Source organism: Mytilus californianus, unplaced genomic scaffold, assembly GCF_021869535.1.
Source record: "Mytilus californianus isolate M0D057914Y unplaced genomic scaffold, xbMytCali1.0.p SCAF_8, whole genome shotgun sequence".
In the NCBI taxonomy this organism is placed as follows: Eukaryota; Metazoa; Mollusca; class Bivalvia; order Mytilida; family Mytilidae; genus Mytilus; species Mytilus californianus.
In genome coordinates, this window is record NW_026262734.1 from 44,230,128 (window position 1) to 44,249,007 (window position 18,880).

The window sequence follows — 18,880 nt, forward strand, 5'->3', positions numbered from 1 at the left end:
GAAATTCATTATGGTGTCAATCTCCTTAAAGATAGTTGTGACATGTCAATTGTGGTTTTGACAGAAATCAGTAGCCAATGAAAAAGGAGTTCATAAAAATTATACAAGAACTAGAAATTAATGTTAAAGTAGTTATTTATTGTGTGTTATAAACAGTCAAAGCTTTCCCATAGCAATATCTTTTTTAACAGGGGATATATGTTATCTTGTTTTATTTATATAAAGATAATGTTAGGAACAAACAGTCTGTATTTGTTTTAAGTAGCATACTTATGGAATGTATCTTGTTCTGGATTCAGGTCAATCTGACTGGTTAGACCCGGATCTACTTTCTCTTTCAGTTTCTCCTCCAGCTGTTGTGTAGTTTCCATACAATATTCGGCTGTACATAAGATACTACAAATTCTACATTGTTCTTCCTCTGTAAACTTAGTTATCTCCCCTTCCTTGAGTATACTTTGTAATATTCCAGAGGCTGAACTGTTCCCCTCTTTACTTTGTCTGAATGAGATGAAGACACAAAATAGACTTGAATATTGGTAAAATTCATGTACTACAAATGCTTAAAACCAAATGAAAATCATTTTAGTTTACAGAAATTGTGTCCTCAATACTTTGGCTAATGGAAATGCCAGATAAAAAAATATAGCCACAATTTATTAGTCCATTAAATCTGATCTTGATTTTGCAATACAATTAAAACGTTTGTCTCGATAATTAAGTCTATCATCATATCATTTATTAAACAGTACACAACAATGCTGTCTGCTTATTTTACTTGAATATGATTTTTGTATTTTTTGGCTTTCAAAATAATATGAGGCAGGCGTTACCTGTGAAAGGGGACGAAGTCCGAATCAATTACTTTTTTTTAAATTCTAACATATTTTAATGTTCAAAAAGAAACAGAAATACCGTTACGTTACTGATGTTGGTTCTGTTGTTAGGGATTTTAGATGTGACGTCATTTTAGTCATTACGTCGTTTTCAATGTAAACAAAGAGACGCTATCATCAGGTAACGTTTTTGTTTTCATATCAAGAGAATAATTAAAATGAAATTGTTATTGTGCTCATTCCTATATATTTGACTGAAAAATATATTATACCCAAAGTCTCACGACAAATGAGACCGGAAGAAAGAAAGAGATTTCTGCGCAAATGCGGGAAAATAAAAAAGTTAGAAAAAAAAAGTTAACGATTTTGAGTTCATTAGTACATTGGAAATTATTTTTTTATTTTTTTTTTTATTGATTTTTCTACTGTTATAGGACGGTTGGTTGTGTTGAAGAAAAAAAAATTACATATCTTACTTTGGTAAAGAATTAAGCAGAACTCTGTTGGAATATTCTTTGAGGTATTTTTGGAATGTTCGTGTTAGGTCTATCATTGGTTGTCCATTACTCAGCTGAGAACACTGCACCATACATTTCTTATAAAATACAAACAAATCAGCACAGCTAGGTAATACATTACTGCTATCCTCTGATTCCATGCGAGGTGTTCCAAACTGTCGGAGGTCTTCTAAAAATCTGTTTACTAATTCTGACAGATTCCTATAGTTCAAAGAATATGACTTTAAATGAAGACAGATATACATATTGTCACTGAATTATCTTGTTTTATTTATATGAAATCGTAATTAAAATTAATTTAGAAAATTTATGAGAAGGAGTATGAAGCGTTGTATTTCAAACTTCATGCTTAAAATTTCATCTAAATGAAGTCTGAATAAAACTTTATGTATAAAATTACATCTATGTGAAGTGTTAAAGTAATGTAATTTAAAATTATGGTTAAAAATAAAACTGGTATGCCTTTACAGCAGGGCCTAATCTAGGATTTTGGAGATGGAGGAGTGAAATTCCATTACTGTTTCAGTTGCGTTATATTGTGTTTTGTGCTTATCTATGACAAAATCTTGATTTCACTTGTCATTCGTCATTTTTGTTTACCTGTGCGACATGTAAATCACAAGTTGTCTCCCTTATACCAAATTTGATAGGGACTTGACTTGGCTATAAAGTCAGTCAAAATTTTTTACCAACTCAAATTGTCATTTCACTGACAAGGTTATAACCTGCTTTACTAAATATAATTTGGTATTGCAATTATCCTTAATTATCATATTACCTATCTTGTGAATCAATATAGATGTCTAGATGTGTCTCAAAACATTGGGATATAATACCACCAAAAGGGGAGGATGTATTCTTTTCACTATCCTGTAAAATACAAGTTAAAAAACATTCAAGTACAGTAATGCTAAGATGTTTCTTGATCTTAAAATTAAGTATAAGATGCTTTAAAAAAAAAACTGCTAGAAACTGCTATTTCAAGGAAAACACGCCGATATACAATAATTTTCAAGCGTTTCATATACCATGTTTTTAAGATCTGTCCATTTTACCATATAATTTAACACCAATGTTAGAAAAACTAATTATACCATATTTTTTACCTTAAAAATCTGTCCATTCTATCAATGTTTAAAGATCTGTTGTTTTTTACATTATTTTTTTTTCAATTAAATGTACAGTTGTATTCATTTTACTTCAATTAAAAAAAGAATGTGAAATTCAGTTTGTTTTACTGCACTTTTTTGAAATTTAAAACAAAGTTAACTCCACTTGACCACAATTTTTCAATAAACCTAAATTGTGTATATGAAATATATAACAATATTTCGATAAAACAAACCTTGTTGTCATCCGATTGTGTTTTCTCTTCATTCTCCATATCACTTTCAAATGGATTAGAAGATTCTTCCTCAAATGGATTGGTTGTTGGCGGAGCAACACTCACTGATTTCTTCCCCTGTTTATCAATATAAAGTTGGTGAATACCTTGCCATGGAAAATATATTACTGAACCATTTTTGTTCTTACAATGATGATATAATATGAAATCTACTGGAAAATTCATCATTCTTTAATTTGATTGAAAGTTTAAACACAAAACATGTTTTTGTGGCTGTCCAAAAAGTCAGGATGTTTTTGACAATTATTTAACTCTGGTTACAATATAAGGCAGGGGGAGGGAAAGGTTGTGACACTTTAAACTTAATTTATGACAATCTAAACTTGTTTAACTCCACAACTTTTTTTGCCTGAACCAAGACCGGTTATGACGACCAGATATATGTTGTGGTTGCATGGCTTCAAAAACGGTCATATATTCCGGACTTGACTGAAATTTATATAAAAAGTCCGGCTGCTCTCAGCCTCAGACGGTCAAATATCATAGTTTTGCCACTTTTTGTTATTCAAGGCATTTTCATAAAACGGTCATTTCACTTTTTTTTACCAACTATCGATCGGTCACACAGTGGCATTATTGTTTATAATTGTGGCAATCTATTTCACAAAGATATTTCTGTCATATTTGGGTTTAATTAAACAGATGCAGCATATTTCATACTTTGAAGTGTCTCAGTTAGTCTAATCCTCTGGGTACATAAATGCACGGCTTGGTACATCAATAAAAAGTAGAAAAAACATTTGTTCTTTTATTTAAAAAACAACAAGCTGTCAAACAATTATCCCTTCAATAAGTAATATTGAAGCCATAAATCATTCACTGATTACAGGTCATTACCTTTGATGAGAGACCTTTGCTTGTCTTAATCAATAGAATTGATGATGCATAACAATGGACATAAAGGTGATCAGGTAAACGAGGTCAAACATGTAAGCGTGTATGGAACAACATCCTATTTAATTACGCTTTGTAGATATTATTGTAAATGAGCATTCAGTTTAAAAAACGTATCAGATTTTAAAATAATTCTTCAAATAAGAATATTTATAAATGAATTCGAATTTGTATGATATTCATTATTATATTTAAAAACACTGTACATCGTGTTAAATACTGGGGTACGCTAAAGGGTATTCAAAGTTATTTTCTTACATTTCAGCGGGTTGCATCTAATTAATTTAGTCTAAAAGATTGAAATTATAAGAAATACGTTAATAAATATGATTTGATGAAAAATTTGATAAGGTTTTAAACGAATAATCGTCAGAACCACGTTGTTTGAACTAGTACACGTGTGCGCATGTGTCTATTGTGCGCTGGTGGGAAATTTAATTATGCATCCTAATTCTTCAATAATGCTAAAATTATCATTAATACCTTTATCTAACATTCATTTCGAGTATTTTCTTTAAGAAATAACTTGAAAAGGCTACTTAACTCAATCGTAAACGTACACGGATATAACGTATCCGTCTCTTATCCGTGATTTACCATTGTCAAGTCAACATCCGGCATTAGGAAAATGTGATTTTAAAAATGAAAGTAAAGTTTTTGACAACGTTATTTTGCACAAATAAACAGTCTAAAGCAGTATTAGGCAGAATTAGTACGCCGATGTTGCACAATTCGAATGCTGCACTTTCAATTTAACACTTTACATCAGAACATCGAATTTATATCAAAATCAAGTTTAATATCGTTTTAATGTCAATCAATGAATCATTGGTTATATGATGGCCAACTGATTATCATAATTGCCTAATTAATAAGTCCTAAGGGATTGAAAATCGGGATAAGATATGAAATGTCCGGCTGGCTCAAAAAATTTTTGGAAGCCCTGTGTGGTTGTTTGCCTTATTTTTTTTAGGAGATGATTTTTATTGATATATGCGTTCTGTTGTACTGTCCAATATTTTGGTAATCCTGTTATCTTTTTAATGTATTGTCTTTTTTTAAAGACCATAGCTTGGCCTAAATGTCTTGATATTTTGTGTGGTTGGATTGCAGTCATATAGTGTTGGGGTATATTTCAATGAGTCAGCACAGTATGTCCGACATTGGGAAAAATTCCATGCTTAAAAGGTCTAATAAAAATTCTATGTAACCAATTTATGCCCATATGTAACTCAACATTATAAAATACCAAACAAAATATCATATATTTCCTTAATATTGATGCTGAGCAATATGAAGCAAAACAGGATACATGTACAGACAAAACGAAGGGAGGGACACATAGACAAATGGCAAGACAAGGTCATTGCACTGTTCCATCCATACTGAGTTGGTGAATAATATTAAAACCTACACAGTTAAAACTATTGATTATAATAAAAGTGAACATTTTACCTGAAACTCTTGCAATGTAACACCAGTAAACCTTTTGGCCAGTAAGGTTTCAAAATTTGTCGTTCTTTGTATGGCAAACAATAATAGCTTTACATCTATCTCAACTTTCCTCTTTGTCATAATCTTTGAAAGCTCTTTTCTGGAAATAAATATAAATTAAATTTTTTTTTGAATTGGTCTGAGTTTCAAACTGTAACTCATGTATCATGCTTGATAAAACCAAATAACAGACAATGGTAGAGTTGAGACAAGGCCTGATATCAAGAAAAACATGAATATTTAATATAATGTAGAATTTTTTTATCTCTCTCTTTAAATACGCTAAAAAAGTCTTACCAGCATTTCAATTTCCTAGTACATTTTGTATTAGCTTTCACGAAAAAAAAAAAAATTTGACTTACAAGCCTGAAATCAGTCTTTCGTATAATTTCTTTTACATTTAAAAGGCTTGTGAGTCCTCTGTTCAGGTGAATCCTATTGGCCTGACATAATTTTTACTGGCCTGACCCAAAGGGCTTGTGGTTAATTGTGTAATTCTTATAAAGGAATTACATTGATCATGTGTAGCACTTGTATAAAACATTACCTGGTTAAATCACAAAATTCAACACAGATTCTTTCACTGACTTCCCAGTCTGATGGAAACAAATGACCAAATTTTTCTTCGAAGTCCACCAATGTTCTCTTTATCCATGCATATCTTCTGTCTATCTTATCCAACCAAGCCACCTATATTAACATTAAAACTATGTTATCGTCTTTAATCAATTTAGCTACTAATGTATAATATAAAATTCCTCCATTTTTTTTTTGAATACTTTCATGAAGTCTTCAGTTAAATGAAATACATATTATCATACTTTGGCTGGTTACTATAGGAACACATAAAGAGATGAAAATCAGTTATATTCATGTTTTTCTATAAGAAATTTATTCAAGTTAGTGGTTTTATTTTGTATTTGATTGACTTTTGTGTTTATAACAGATCTTTCTATTTTCTGTAAAGTTTACTCATGCAAACTTAGTGCAATGGCAGCTATGATAATTATTTATCAACTTTGCTCCCAATGGCTCACTGGTTTCAGAAGCGAAAATTTTGAAAAATGTTAAATGAGTTTGATGCCAATTGATGAAAAAAGCAGTCTAGTTAAAAATACCTACATCTTGGTTTTCTCCAAATAGCACAAGGTATTCTGAAAGCTGAAGTTTGACAAACCAGTTCAGGAGATCTTTCTTCACTCTTGGGTCTAACACACTAACTACAAGGCAGGCTTCCTTTAACTGTCTCTGATTTCCTGGACCATACTGCAATAAAGGGGATGTGGTCACTAAAGTAATTTGGTTTGAATATTCGTTCAACTATATCTAAACAAGAGTCATTTTAAAGTTGGAAATTACATATTTCATAACATAAGACAAAAGGGTTGATAAGAAAACTAGTCTTCAAAATGTGTTTCAATTTCATATATCAATATTTTTTGCAAAAATACACCAGAAAATTAAAAATATGTGGTGACCATTTTAAGTTGTTGAAATTTTTAAACATATGTAATAAAACAGAACTATAATTTATATGAATCAAAGCATCATGGATATTGTGATTCAGTCAATATTGTAGCTAGTCTGACATATTTTCTGACCATACTTTCAATAACTATTTTGTTATCTTAATTTCCATAATCTCACTGTAAAATTTCTATTCTATTGCCAAAAGATGGAGAATTTTGCAATATTGATGCAATCTTTTTTTAGAAACATTTGAAATTCAATGATTTTGACAAGAATGTTAAGGGAAATCTTAAAATGTGTAGCATATTTTGTATATGCCATTAATAATAATTGGCCTAATAATTTCCAGAAAGAGGGATTGAAATGCATTTTCTCTACAACAACAAAAATGAATAACTAACTTTTATCTAAATTGGTGTTCATTCTTCATTAAGGAAAAAATACATTTCATGTACATGATGTATTCAAATATACATGTACAAATACCTAATGCTGAGATAATTCCAATTGCTCTTAAATAACAATATTATGGGGAATATACAAATAAATTTATTGCATAAAATGCTCAGGTAAGAGTTATGCAATTGTGTTTATTGCTTCAACCAAATTACTGATAATTGTAACTTAAATAGACCTTAATTATTAATTTATGCCAGATGATTATGACATTGATTTTACAACTATTGAGGTCAAGATTTTGTGTATTCAGTTAAATGTGTAATAAATTGAATACACAAATTCTTGACCTCAATACCAGTGTATGATTATCAATGATGTGGTCAATTAAGACTGCATTTGAGTGGAGTTGAATCAAATTAATACTTACACCTTTGTGTGTAATTGTTTGAAAATCGTTCACCCAACCTTTTCTTAATTTATGGACAAATAACATATTAAAAGTTGGCCGTTGATGATTAAAATGGTGTATAAAGTTTCTGCAAGTCATAGAAACACATAATTATTTTCATGACATGTCTTCAACTTAGAATTTTGCACCATCTCCAAATACGGAGTGATCACATAGATCCAGCATGGCTGAATCAAAAATCAGCAGGTATATTTCACATTAACAGTTTTTTTTTTCATTTTATCTGTCTAAATGAGGATGTTATATACATATGTTTGAAATTATTGTAACATATCCAGTGCACATTTTTCCTCTGTAAAATAAGTAGTTAGATCCATTAGCTGAAAAGCTTATTCAGGAATTAAATAAGGCTGGTCAGTCTAAAAAAAACTTATTTCTGAAAACATTTACTACACAAATTTTAAATTTTAGATACAATAAATATACCTTAGCTCCAGCTCCCTGAAATGCCTCTTCAAAATCTGCTTGTATTTGTGTTCCTAGTTCACCTTGTATTTGTTTTACTCTGTAAATACAAATCAGGAGTTACCTTATAAATAAAATGAGATCTGGGGTATGCATCAATTAGACAGCAACCCAACAATACAAAAAACACATTCTTCAATATTAGACAAGGGTCTAAGCAATAAATGATGCTGTAAATATTGCATTCATGTAAACTGACTCAATTTTAGTGACCTCCAATTGACTAGATTATATAAAAAGACATTGAAAACAAGGATTCATTCATTCTAATATACCTATAAATATCTGATTTAACTTTTGATGAACTAAAATAAGTGTATCAAGTTCTTTATTTATCAATCTTAACAAATCATTTCAAGAAACCAAAACGTGTAAAAGGTTGCTATGGATTGGTTTTGCTCATTGTTGCAGGTTGTATGGTGACCTATAGTTGCTAACTTCTACATTGTTTGGTCTCTGGTGGAGAGTTGTCTCATTAGCAATTATACCACATCTTCTTATTTTAATATGAGATGCACAAACAGAGGAATAAAATATGATTCATTTCTAGGCAAGTCAGGCCAACCACTTTAAAACTAAGACTTCCTTCTACTTTGCTAAATCCAAGTCAACAGAGACCAGTCTTCTTCTTGCTGACTGTTACCTTGTGAGCTAGCAAGTTAAAATTAAGCTCAAACTGAATATATATATATATACAGAAGCAGGGGTTCAATTCCTGCTGAGGGAGGAACAAAAATTAGCTAACACAAATTTGCAGATCTAACATTGTTGGACTAAATTTGAGATGAAGTATATACAAGTGTTAGCCCTGTATAACCATGGGTTTTCCAATGGAGAATGTCTGTCATAAAGTTGTCAGATGTTTAGAAATACATACATAAATACATATATTCAAATTATATTAATATGTTCTCTAGATGATGTAACTTTCCCTTGAACCAGCTTTATGTACAATGTAAAAAATATCTTAAACTTTCATGATGAATTACCTGTCTGACAGTTGTTTGATTTGAGGAATAGACATGTATCTGTCAAAATGTTCCTGAACGTTGAGAACACCTTGTAACAGATTAGCTACTTCCCCATATTGTCTTCTCTTGGTTAGTGACCTGTAATTAATGTATATAAAAATCATTATATATTGATATCACTTTTTTTTTACAACAACAGTAATATTCATTATGCTCGGAGTTTAAATATTTCTTTGGAAGTTATAGATAAGCTGCATTCTTTACAGTTTTGATTTCTCCACTCATTATACAACACTACCATATGAAATAATTTAACATACATTTCCTATTTCATAAGAAGGCAATTTTATTTTTTACAGAGTTTGTCTTTAGTGCCGTGTGGAGACAGTTATTTGTCTACTTGTGAAAGTAACTAACAAAAACAAATCCTTTGCGCAAATTTGTTGATTTACAGTAATGCAATGTTGAGGATATAGAAAACATAAATCTGTCAAAATAGTACATTGATTGATTGATTAATTTTTAGCACGATTGACTATTTGGTGGTGGTCAATTTTTAAAGGTGGAAGAAGCTGGAGTGGCCGGAGAACCATAGACTTTGGCAAAAAAACTGACAATCCTAGTCAATTTAGATTGGAGTCTTACACACCTGCCACATGTTGGGTTCTAACTCACAACCTTAGTGCTGACAGGCTTGTGATACAGTAGTTGTACTGCTTTGACCACTCAGCGACGGAGGCTCCCAAAATAGTACTATAATATTAACTATAACAAATATTGGAGATGAGACAGACTTACGTTAAAGAATCCACACCTCCTACTAACATATGTAAATGATTAAGTGTTGTTATTGATGAGGTCAAATTTTTCTTTGCATGGTCTAGTTGTTTGATATCCCTTGTAATTTCTTTAACCTAAAAAAATCCAACACAAAACAGTAAATTGGTATAAAAATGTTAAAAGATATAACCAGAAGAAACCCTAAGGCCAACACAGATTTTTTTCTTCCGCAAATGGTCATAATGCACTTCTTTGAAAGGACATTCATTTAAGGATGAAAATGATAAAGTTAAATCTGTAGTATGCATGGAAGCATGTGGTCAAAATTTTACTTAAGAACGAGTTTCGTTTCATTTTCTCTAGAGTATTACTTTATCACTTCCATAAGCGACTTCAAATTATGGAAATATGGGAGTTTCTTGCAAATGTGAAACAAGTGAAAAATTTTCATTTCAGGTACACTAAGTAAAAAAGTAAAGCAATAAATATTTTAATTAAAAAACTTTAAATTAAAAATTTCCAAAGTTGCAGAAATAAAGTTAGGTAAAAATTGCAGTTTTCATTATAGTTTTATTTTCATTTACAATACTTGCTTTATTGTTATGTATAGTTAAGAGTTAAAGTTTATTTTTGAAATATAAAATCAAAAATATTTGTGATTTTTTTTTCACTCAGTATAGTTATAAGTTTGTGTTATCAACTCCTTGTAAAGAATAATTAAAAAATAAACAATCCGCACCATTTCTTCTGACTTTTCAGCTTTATCTTTGATATCTTTTATTTTGGCAAACAATTCCTGTATTGCTTTCTGTGCCTCTTCTAATGACTGTCTCCCACTTTCTCCAACATTGGTCTGACCTCTTACAACTGAACGGATGTCATCATCTAGGCTCCTAAAACATGGTAAAAGAAATTATTTGTTTCATTGGTCTGGCCACTTACAATGGAATGTATGTCATCATCAAGGCTCCTAAAACATGGTAAAAGAAAGTATTTGTTTAGCAAAAAACTGACCTTGTACTGACAGTCAAAATAAATACATCAAGACAAGGATAAGCCTTGTTGACATCCTTCTTTGACCATATAATGCCATAAGTTGATATACATATACATGTACATACATAAACTTTGGACAGGGAAACTGCTTATTCATAAGATAACAAGCATTCTGTGAGTATTGCATGGCAATACATAGTCCTCTACCGGTTACAAATTCATTGTAATGGAATGAATATTTTAACTTGATCTATAACTACATAAAAATATCAAGTCAAAATCTTCAAGCATGACAAAAAAAACTGTTGAAAACTGATTGTTTAAGTGAATTTTCTATGTCTAAAGACCATAACTCTGCACAAAATTATCAGACTGGAAAAAAATTCCAACCTAATCTGTAACTTGTCATGATAAAACTATATACTAATTATCAAATCAATATCTTCAAGAATGACAAACAAACCTACCACTAAATTCTTCAAACAATTTACCAAAGAAAAGGAAAAAAATCCAAAATGTCATTTTGTCTTTTAAGTCTTTTAAAAAATGAGTTATTTCCCTTTGAACAGAAATCTACTAATTAATAAGTATTTCATCAAAAATTTAATTCCAGGGAAAGGGCTTTAACTGAACAAAGAGAAAAGCAAAAATCGTGAAAATTGAACTTGACCTGTAACTTGTCATGATAAATCAATAAACCAAATATCAAATCAATATCTTCAAGCTTGAAGAAAAAAAGTCTGGAAAACTGATTTGCCAGACTGACAGATGGACAGACAGACAGACAGACTGAGTGCAAACCTAAAGTCCCCTTCGACTTCGTCGGTAGGGGACTTATAATCTGTTAATTGAAGTTTAAAGATGAATACAGTCTAAACCTTGGATCTGACCTACTTATCCATATTATGTGTGCTGTAGTTATTTTCCAAATAAGATCTGTTCATTATTTAAGCTTTCTACAATGCAAAGTTTGGGAGCTTAATTTCTGCACAGTCTCTTTCTGCTACTTAATTACTCATTTATCTATAAATATTTATGAAGCAGTACAAAATTTTTTGAGAGCACTGCAGTTTTCTCCTGAGGACCATACATTCATTTTTATTTAGCAGGGTTTTACCATATTTCTTTTCGAAACTTCATATAATTAAGTATCTCCAGACTTTTTGATAACATAAAAGGAAATGCATATATACATCAATAAGACAGCAACCAAACACACATGTAAAAAGAAGTACAAGAATGTGTCCATAGTACATGGATGCCCCACTCACACTATCATTTTTTATGTTCAGTGGACTGTGAAATTGGGGTCAAAACTCTAACTTGGCATTAAAATTAGAAAGATCATATCATAGGGAACATGTGTACTAAGTTTCAAGTTGATTGGACTTCAACTTCATCAAAAACTACCTTGACCAAAAACTTTAACCTGAAGCGGGACAGACGGACGGACAAATGGACGCACAGACCGAAAAACATAATGCCCCTAAGTGGGGCATAAAAAACATAAAACTTCTGATGTTAAGTCATTTTATACTGTGTGTGAATCATGTTGTTGGTTTCCTTAGTTCTGCAATATGCCCTTTTGTTATCAGTGCAATAATCTCTCAAAACCATCTATTATTATATTTTTTTAATTGTTTTGACCAAATTTTTTTAAAGTATTTATTTCATTTTTCAGCTACCAATAAAAAAAACTCTAGATTAGATTTACAAATGTATATGACAGTATTTAGAAAAAAAATGTTTAAAGATTTAAGAAATATCTTTTCTGTTTTTGTATTGTATACCTGATTTTATATCTTATCTTGCCAACAACATCATCAATATTAGCCAGGGACTGCTCAGTTGGAAACAGCGTGTTGATGTAGTCTATTGGATTAAAATCTGCCCTGTCTAATGGATCATCACTTGGCAATACCTACAAAACAATACAGGCTTGCAATTATGTATTGTAATGATAATCAACAACAGGCTGTAATCTGATAAAAGTTTTCATAAATTGTTCTGCATGTACAAATAGGACAAAATGCCAAATCAAATATAGATAGCTAAACATGCTAAATTGGATTAACTAGAGGTATCAAAAACATAATACATGTATATTGCTAATTTCTACAGGCCTACAATATCATCTCTGTCCCAGGACGTCATGACACTCAAGTCTGTGGCCCTTTCTCCAGCCTCAGTCTGTGTCATGTGACGTCATGACATTAAACTCTATGACTAATGGACAGTCAATAGAATGTGGCAGGTAAAAGTGTCAACCCGCTGATTTAACTTTTGACTGACGTGCATTAAACAACATAACACAATATCAGAACAAACTGTTTAAATTATTTGAAAAGGGTCAAACTCGTCAGATAGGCACTAAGCACAAAAATCAACTAACAAAAAGACACAAAACACTGATTTATTACTTACATTTGTATCATTAGTCCTCAAATCAATTTAACCATTTACCCTTCCAGGCTTTGTAACTTATTTCACAAACCCCCCAAGAAAGTGTTTATACATGTAAAAATGAGAGAAAACAAAAAAATAGTTTTTATAATATCATTGTTTTCTTTACGCCAAGTGGCAAATATGGTATGCATGATATGTTCTGAGTGAGGAAAAGAACAAATTTAAAATAAATACAATAGATAGGTCCTGCAATAGGGTTCCACAGGATTACGACTGGAATTTTGAGCACCACTGGAAAATGAGGGTAAATAGGCCACTTCACCGTTATTGCAGCCATACTGAATAGGGGGCAGATTTTTTGGATGGAAGTTGAAACAGTAAGAAAGTACAGAAAATCCTATGCATGTTTCCAAGCAACAGTTCTGTTGTAATGATGTTTTCTCGTGTTTTTCAAAGCATTTTCACCTCCAATATGAAAATCTGCCCCCTATTCAATATGGCTGCAATAAATGTAACCGTGAAAGGGCCTATTGGATAAGGACAGAAATATAGCCCTGCAACAGACCACATATGGACCCCTCAAAGAGTTTAAGCATGGATTCTTAACATGCACCCAGAGGGGGTAACAATCTCTGTATCAGACATCAGATTTAACGTCCCTATTCAGACTTGACGTATATGTAGCTGTGAATTAAATATACATCACAAAGGTGCACATTAAATTTTGACATCATAATGGAAAATGTCTGAAGCCACAAAAGAAAAGTGATTGTTGTATGACGTAAACAGTTCAAGGGTGCAGATTCTAGGGTCAAGTGGCGCAGATTCCAAAATAGCGATAGGTCTATATGGCAAGGGTTTTACTGCGGCTGGGAAGAATCCCAAGGGATGAACATATTTTTATACCCCAGTCAACACATGGGGCTTTTTACATTGTAACTATTTTCACTATCATTGTCACATTGACATTGTATCAAACCATTTTTTTCTACTAAAAGATGTTTCCACAAAATGAAACAAGACAGAATTCTGTTACGTTGCTGTCACACCTGATCTATAGCTTCCTGAACTTCTGGTAAAAATATTTGAGGAATGGATGCTTTCAGTAAATCTTCATATATAAAATCTTCATCATCAGCTACAGCAGCCATCCCACAGGATTGTGATTTGTCAACAAACTTAAGGGAAGCAACTGTTATTCTACTTCCGTTGAATTGTATGAATATAGACAATCTAATTTTTATAGAATTGATCAGTAAATTTTATCCTTTTCAATGTATTTATGCATCATATATTTATTTTGACGACTGCCAATTAATGTTTATTTTGCAAAATTCCTAAACCGCATATTTGAAGCAATCGAGTGAAGAATTATTTTATTTGCGTACCAAATAAAAGAAAACCGGAAAGATGTTGTACGGTCACTAAAACACGTGTATTGCAATAGAAAAAGTAAAAATGGGGAAAAGGAAAAACGGATTTAACTGGAAAGCAAGGCAACATAATGAAACAGTTGTAGATCGATCAGGCGAAAAGAAAGTAAGCTACTATAAAATTTAGTAGACTATAAAACAAAGGAGGCTTCTCATGACAGGTTTCACATACACTTAACTTAGTCTTAAGTTAATACTGTCTTTAAGTCAAGACTCTTTCCTGTAAACTGTTTACCTTTATAAATGACAATTGCTAGAAATACAGGTCTCTACTTTACACAATGTACTCATCTTGTTTATTGAGGTATATATTTGGAAAGTCATATATATCATTGCCTTCTTGGTCATGTACTAAACTCGTAAAGAATATAAATCATTTAAGTTATGAAGATAGATTACGCTCATTGGGATTGCCAACCTTGGAATATCGTAGGGATAGAAATGATATGATACAAGTATATAAAGCATTGCATGGTATAGATGATATAAACTGGATGAGCCTATTTACTTTAGCACCATCTAAATTATAATACTGGAGGTCACTCATTAAAACTCTTTAAGAAACTGTGTAAGACGACACATAGACTAAATACTTTTTCAATTAGAGTAGTGGATCAGTGGAATAACCTGTCAGATTTAACAGTGACGGCAAAAACTTTGAATAACTTTAAGTCGGCGTTAAATGGCGAGAATTGGAACCCATACAGATTTATATGTTCATGTTAATTGTTAAGCTGCGCACACCTAAATAAGTTCTATTTTTATAAGTATAATATATATAGATATATTATTATGCGATTATTATGAGAGGAGAAATTGCATTACGACAATCCAAGATGAGGGGTCAGTAGAAGCCTTTGGCTTATTTCAAGGACCCGAAGATAAAGGTATAAAGGTATGTTAGTTGCAGGGCTCATGCTGCCAGTACCAGACAACTGGGGCGAAGAAGTTGCTTTCCTGTTGATCACTTGGCCTATCCCAACCGTCAAAAGTGATATCTTCAGTCAGGGGACTTATTGAAATAAGTGATTTTTAAATCACTTATTTAAGTAGCAAATTCGAAGTTTTGTCACAAATTGTGATTTTGTAGTTTTACCAAAATTTTAAACACATAGCTTTAGATAATATCTTTTCATTAGTAAAATTGAAAAAAATGAACTTTTTTGCCTCTTTTAAGCACCAAGGTTTATGCCTTTGATGCAATCATTTAGCTGCAAATTCTATTTTACTTGAAAAAAATGCTATAAAAATGGCTTTACATAATGAACTGATACTTTCTCAACAGATTTTTCCCAGCAGTGGGAGTATTTTTCCTGTAAAATTCAAGGTTTCATCTTATAGATTATGTAATAAAATTCTACTGTTCACGATCAAAATTTCACTGTTCGGGGGTGTTGAAATTTGTGGGGGTTATTAAAATAATGATACTTAAAGAAGTGATTTTTTGGAAGGAAATTGAGGTATGATACTTGAACAAGTGATTTTTATGTCATTATCCTAGATTTAGTACAAGGTCATCACCTGACATGACCCGGTCATCCTATCAACACAGATGTTGGTTCTGATAATTTTAGCAACATAATTTGTTCCTGGATCATTAGTATTCTATATTTAAAGCTACAATAAAATTAAATCACTTAGTCTAGTGATTAATTTGTACTACTTAAATAGGTGATTATTAAAGAAAGACAACTCATCCAACCTTTATGTACATAATGTTACTTGAATCAGTGATTTAGAAAATCACTCATTTAAGTAAGTCCCCTGACTGATCTACTTGCACAGGTGCTTTCTCAACAGTTACTTTCAGTCCCATTCGTCATTTGCAATCAATTTTTAAGATGTATGGGTGAACGAGCACTTCTCTTTTAAGTCTCATAACTTCTCTCTCATAGTTTCTCAAAGAGAAGTCACTTCTCCCTATGATTCTGAAATAGTCACAGTGAGCCCTGGGTTGAAGCATGAACAGACAAATCTTTAAATAAGTAAATATTTGATTATGTTTGTGCAGTGGAAGCCCTTTTTGTCGAGCCTTCGACTTTAGTCGAAAAAGCGAGACATAGCGATCCTACATTCCGTCGGCGTCGTCGGCGGCGGCGTCCACAAATATTCACTCTGTTGTTAAAGTTTTTGAAATTTTAATAACTTTCTTAAACTATCCTGGATTTCTACCAAACTTGGACAGAAGCTTGTTTATGATCATAAGATACCGGTAGTATCCAGAAGTAAATTTTGTAAAAATAAATTCCATTTTTTCCGTATTTTACTTATAAATGGACTTAGTTTTTCTGCCAGGAAATATTACATTCACTCTGTGGTTAAAGTTTTTAAAAATTTAATAACTTTCTTAAACTATCCTGGGTTTGTACCAAACTTGGACAGAAGCTTGTTTATGATCAAATGATAGTATCTAGAAGGAAATTTTGTTTTCTTCCAGTTAACATTACATTCAGTCTGCAGTTAAAGTTTTTAAACATTTATTAGATTCATAAACTATCCTGGATTTTTACCAAACTTGGACAGAAGCTTCTTACAATCAAAAGATAGTATCAAGAGGAATATTTTCATTGATTTACTTCCTCATTTTTGTTTAGCCTGCGATTAACAGAAAAAGTAGGCGAGACACTGGGTTCCGCGGAACCTTTACGAATTTTCTGGTTTTATCTTCATCAGGAACGCTCAAATCCAAATATTTGAAAGCCACAGATATAAAAGAGCAATACACATGAAGGGCCATATGACTGAAAGGGACCTAAAAATTAGCCATATCATCGCACTTCAACTTGAGAGACTTCACTTGGAACATTAGTTTCCTAATAATTTCGTAATTTGTCAACAGATAATTTACAAACACTGAACATGCTGAAACACATGAAACAGTTAGCATGGTTAGTAACCTGCTTTACATAACTTAAAGCATTTCTTTCACAATTCTGTCAAAATGTTTAACTTTAACTCAAATGTAAATTCAGGAAAATATAGAACTTGAATTCAAATATGGAAAATATAGAACTTGAATTCAAATATGGAAAATACAGAACTTGAATGAAGTTATTCAAAAACTCTAAATAAGCATAAATTTGGAAGTTGTAGTCATTTTATTTTTATCTCTACCTTAAAAATTGGCCATTGTTGGTTTTATTTTAGATAAAACTTGATCCAGAAATAGAAACATCAAACAAAGAGGATGAAAGCAATATATTGGTTCTTCCTTCAGAGAAACGTAAATCAAAAACTGTCATCCAGACAACTAAGAAAGTTAAACAGCTGTCAAAAAAAGAAAGAAAAAGATTGCAACAGGTACTGGAGAGAAAGAAGAAGAAAGCTCATGTAAGTCACATACAGATAAGATATTTTATTAACCTACAATGTATCATATAAATAAGAAGATATGAGTGCCAATGAGATAACTCTCCATCCAAGTCACAATGTGTAAAAAGTAAACAGTTATAGGTTAAAGTATGGCCTTCAACACGGAGCCTTGGCTCACACTGTACATCAAGCTATAATGGGCCCCAAAATGACTAGTGTAAAACAATTCAAACAGGAAAACCAACAGTCTAATCTATGTAAAAAACGAGAAACACTTATGAACCACATCAACAAACGACAACCACTGAACAACAGGCTTCTGACTTAGGACAGGTGCATACAAACGCAGCGGGTTTAAATGTTTAAACAGGCGCCAACCTTCACCCTAACCTGAAACAATAGTGTAACATTACAACATACATGACAAAATAAGACACACTATAAAATATTAATTGAAATGGCTTAACTCGATCAAAAAGATATATAAACAAAAACAAGTAAACATACACTGAATGAATAAATTTGATCTATGACACAATGTAAATACTAGATTATTTAAAAACCAATTGTTCAGAGAACAATTAAAGTTCTTTCCACATCAATTTTCTTAATAATTGATAAGAAGCTACTCCTGGTTTACTCAAAGTTACTTTTGGCTTCCAATCATAGGTTTCTTTATACTGATTCAATAAATATTTGGTTTCTATATACTTTTGCCTGAAATAAGGCAGATAATTGCCAACTTCCGGTTAAGAAAATGTCACGTCCGGTCTCATATGATAGCTGTATTAACACTGATTCCAAATATATATAGTTTGTTTATACTTATGCCTATAAAGGAGATAATTTGCTTCTTCCAGTTATAGAATGTCACTACCGGTCTCAAATGATAGGTTTATGTATGCTCATTCAAAAAATATATGGTTTCGAGGTACTTTTCCATGAAATAAGTACAAAAATGACTACTTCCAGTTCACTCAAGGTCACTTCCGGTTGACATTTTTGAAGGTCATATGCCATCCAACATTTTGC

General features: G+C 31.6%; 2 protein-coding genes across 2 annotated transcripts in view; one reads left to right on the top strand and one right to left on the bottom strand.

The window, feature by feature from the left end:
* The window catches only part of LOC127712364 (vacuolar protein sorting-associated protein 53 homolog), a 28,824-nt gene extending 14,518 nt beyond the window's left edge, over positions 1 to 14,306 (bottom strand). The window contains exons 1-13 of the mRNA XM_052218752.1: positions 14,153 to 14,306; positions 12,488 to 12,618; positions 10,441 to 10,594; positions 9,720 to 9,835; positions 8,940 to 9,059; positions 7,912 to 7,990; positions 6,270 to 6,413; positions 5,695 to 5,837; positions 5,109 to 5,247; positions 2,700 to 2,816; positions 2,133 to 2,224; positions 1,313 to 1,555; positions 271 to 501 (exon numbers count right to left, since the gene is read on the bottom strand). Coding sequence (XP_052074712.1) covers positions 271 to 501; positions 1,313 to 1,555; positions 2,133 to 2,224; positions 2,700 to 2,816; positions 5,109 to 5,247; positions 5,695 to 5,837; positions 6,270 to 6,413; positions 7,912 to 7,990; positions 8,940 to 9,059; positions 9,720 to 9,835; positions 10,441 to 10,594; positions 12,488 to 12,618; positions 14,153 to 14,254 — 1,811 coding nt within the window. The 5' untranslated portion in view covers positions 14,255 to 14,306. The remainder of the gene's footprint in view (positions 1 to 270; positions 502 to 1,312; positions 1,556 to 2,132; positions 2,225 to 2,699; positions 2,817 to 5,108; positions 5,248 to 5,694; positions 5,838 to 6,269; positions 6,414 to 7,911; positions 7,991 to 8,939; positions 9,060 to 9,719; positions 9,836 to 10,440; positions 10,595 to 12,487; positions 12,619 to 14,152) is intronic.
* Positions 14,307 to 14,420: 114 nt separating this feature from the next.
* Positions 14,421 to 18,880, top strand: part of LOC127712363 (probable ATP-dependent RNA helicase DHX37) — a 43,632-nt gene continuing 39,172 nt past the window's right edge. Inside the window, exons 1-2 of the mRNA XM_052218750.1 lie at positions 14,421 to 14,642; positions 17,684 to 17,866. Of these exons, the coding sequence (XP_052074710.1) occupies positions 14,562 to 14,642; positions 17,684 to 17,866 (264 nt within the window). The 5' untranslated portion in view covers positions 14,421 to 14,561. The remainder of the gene's footprint in view (positions 14,643 to 17,683; positions 17,867 to 18,880) is intronic.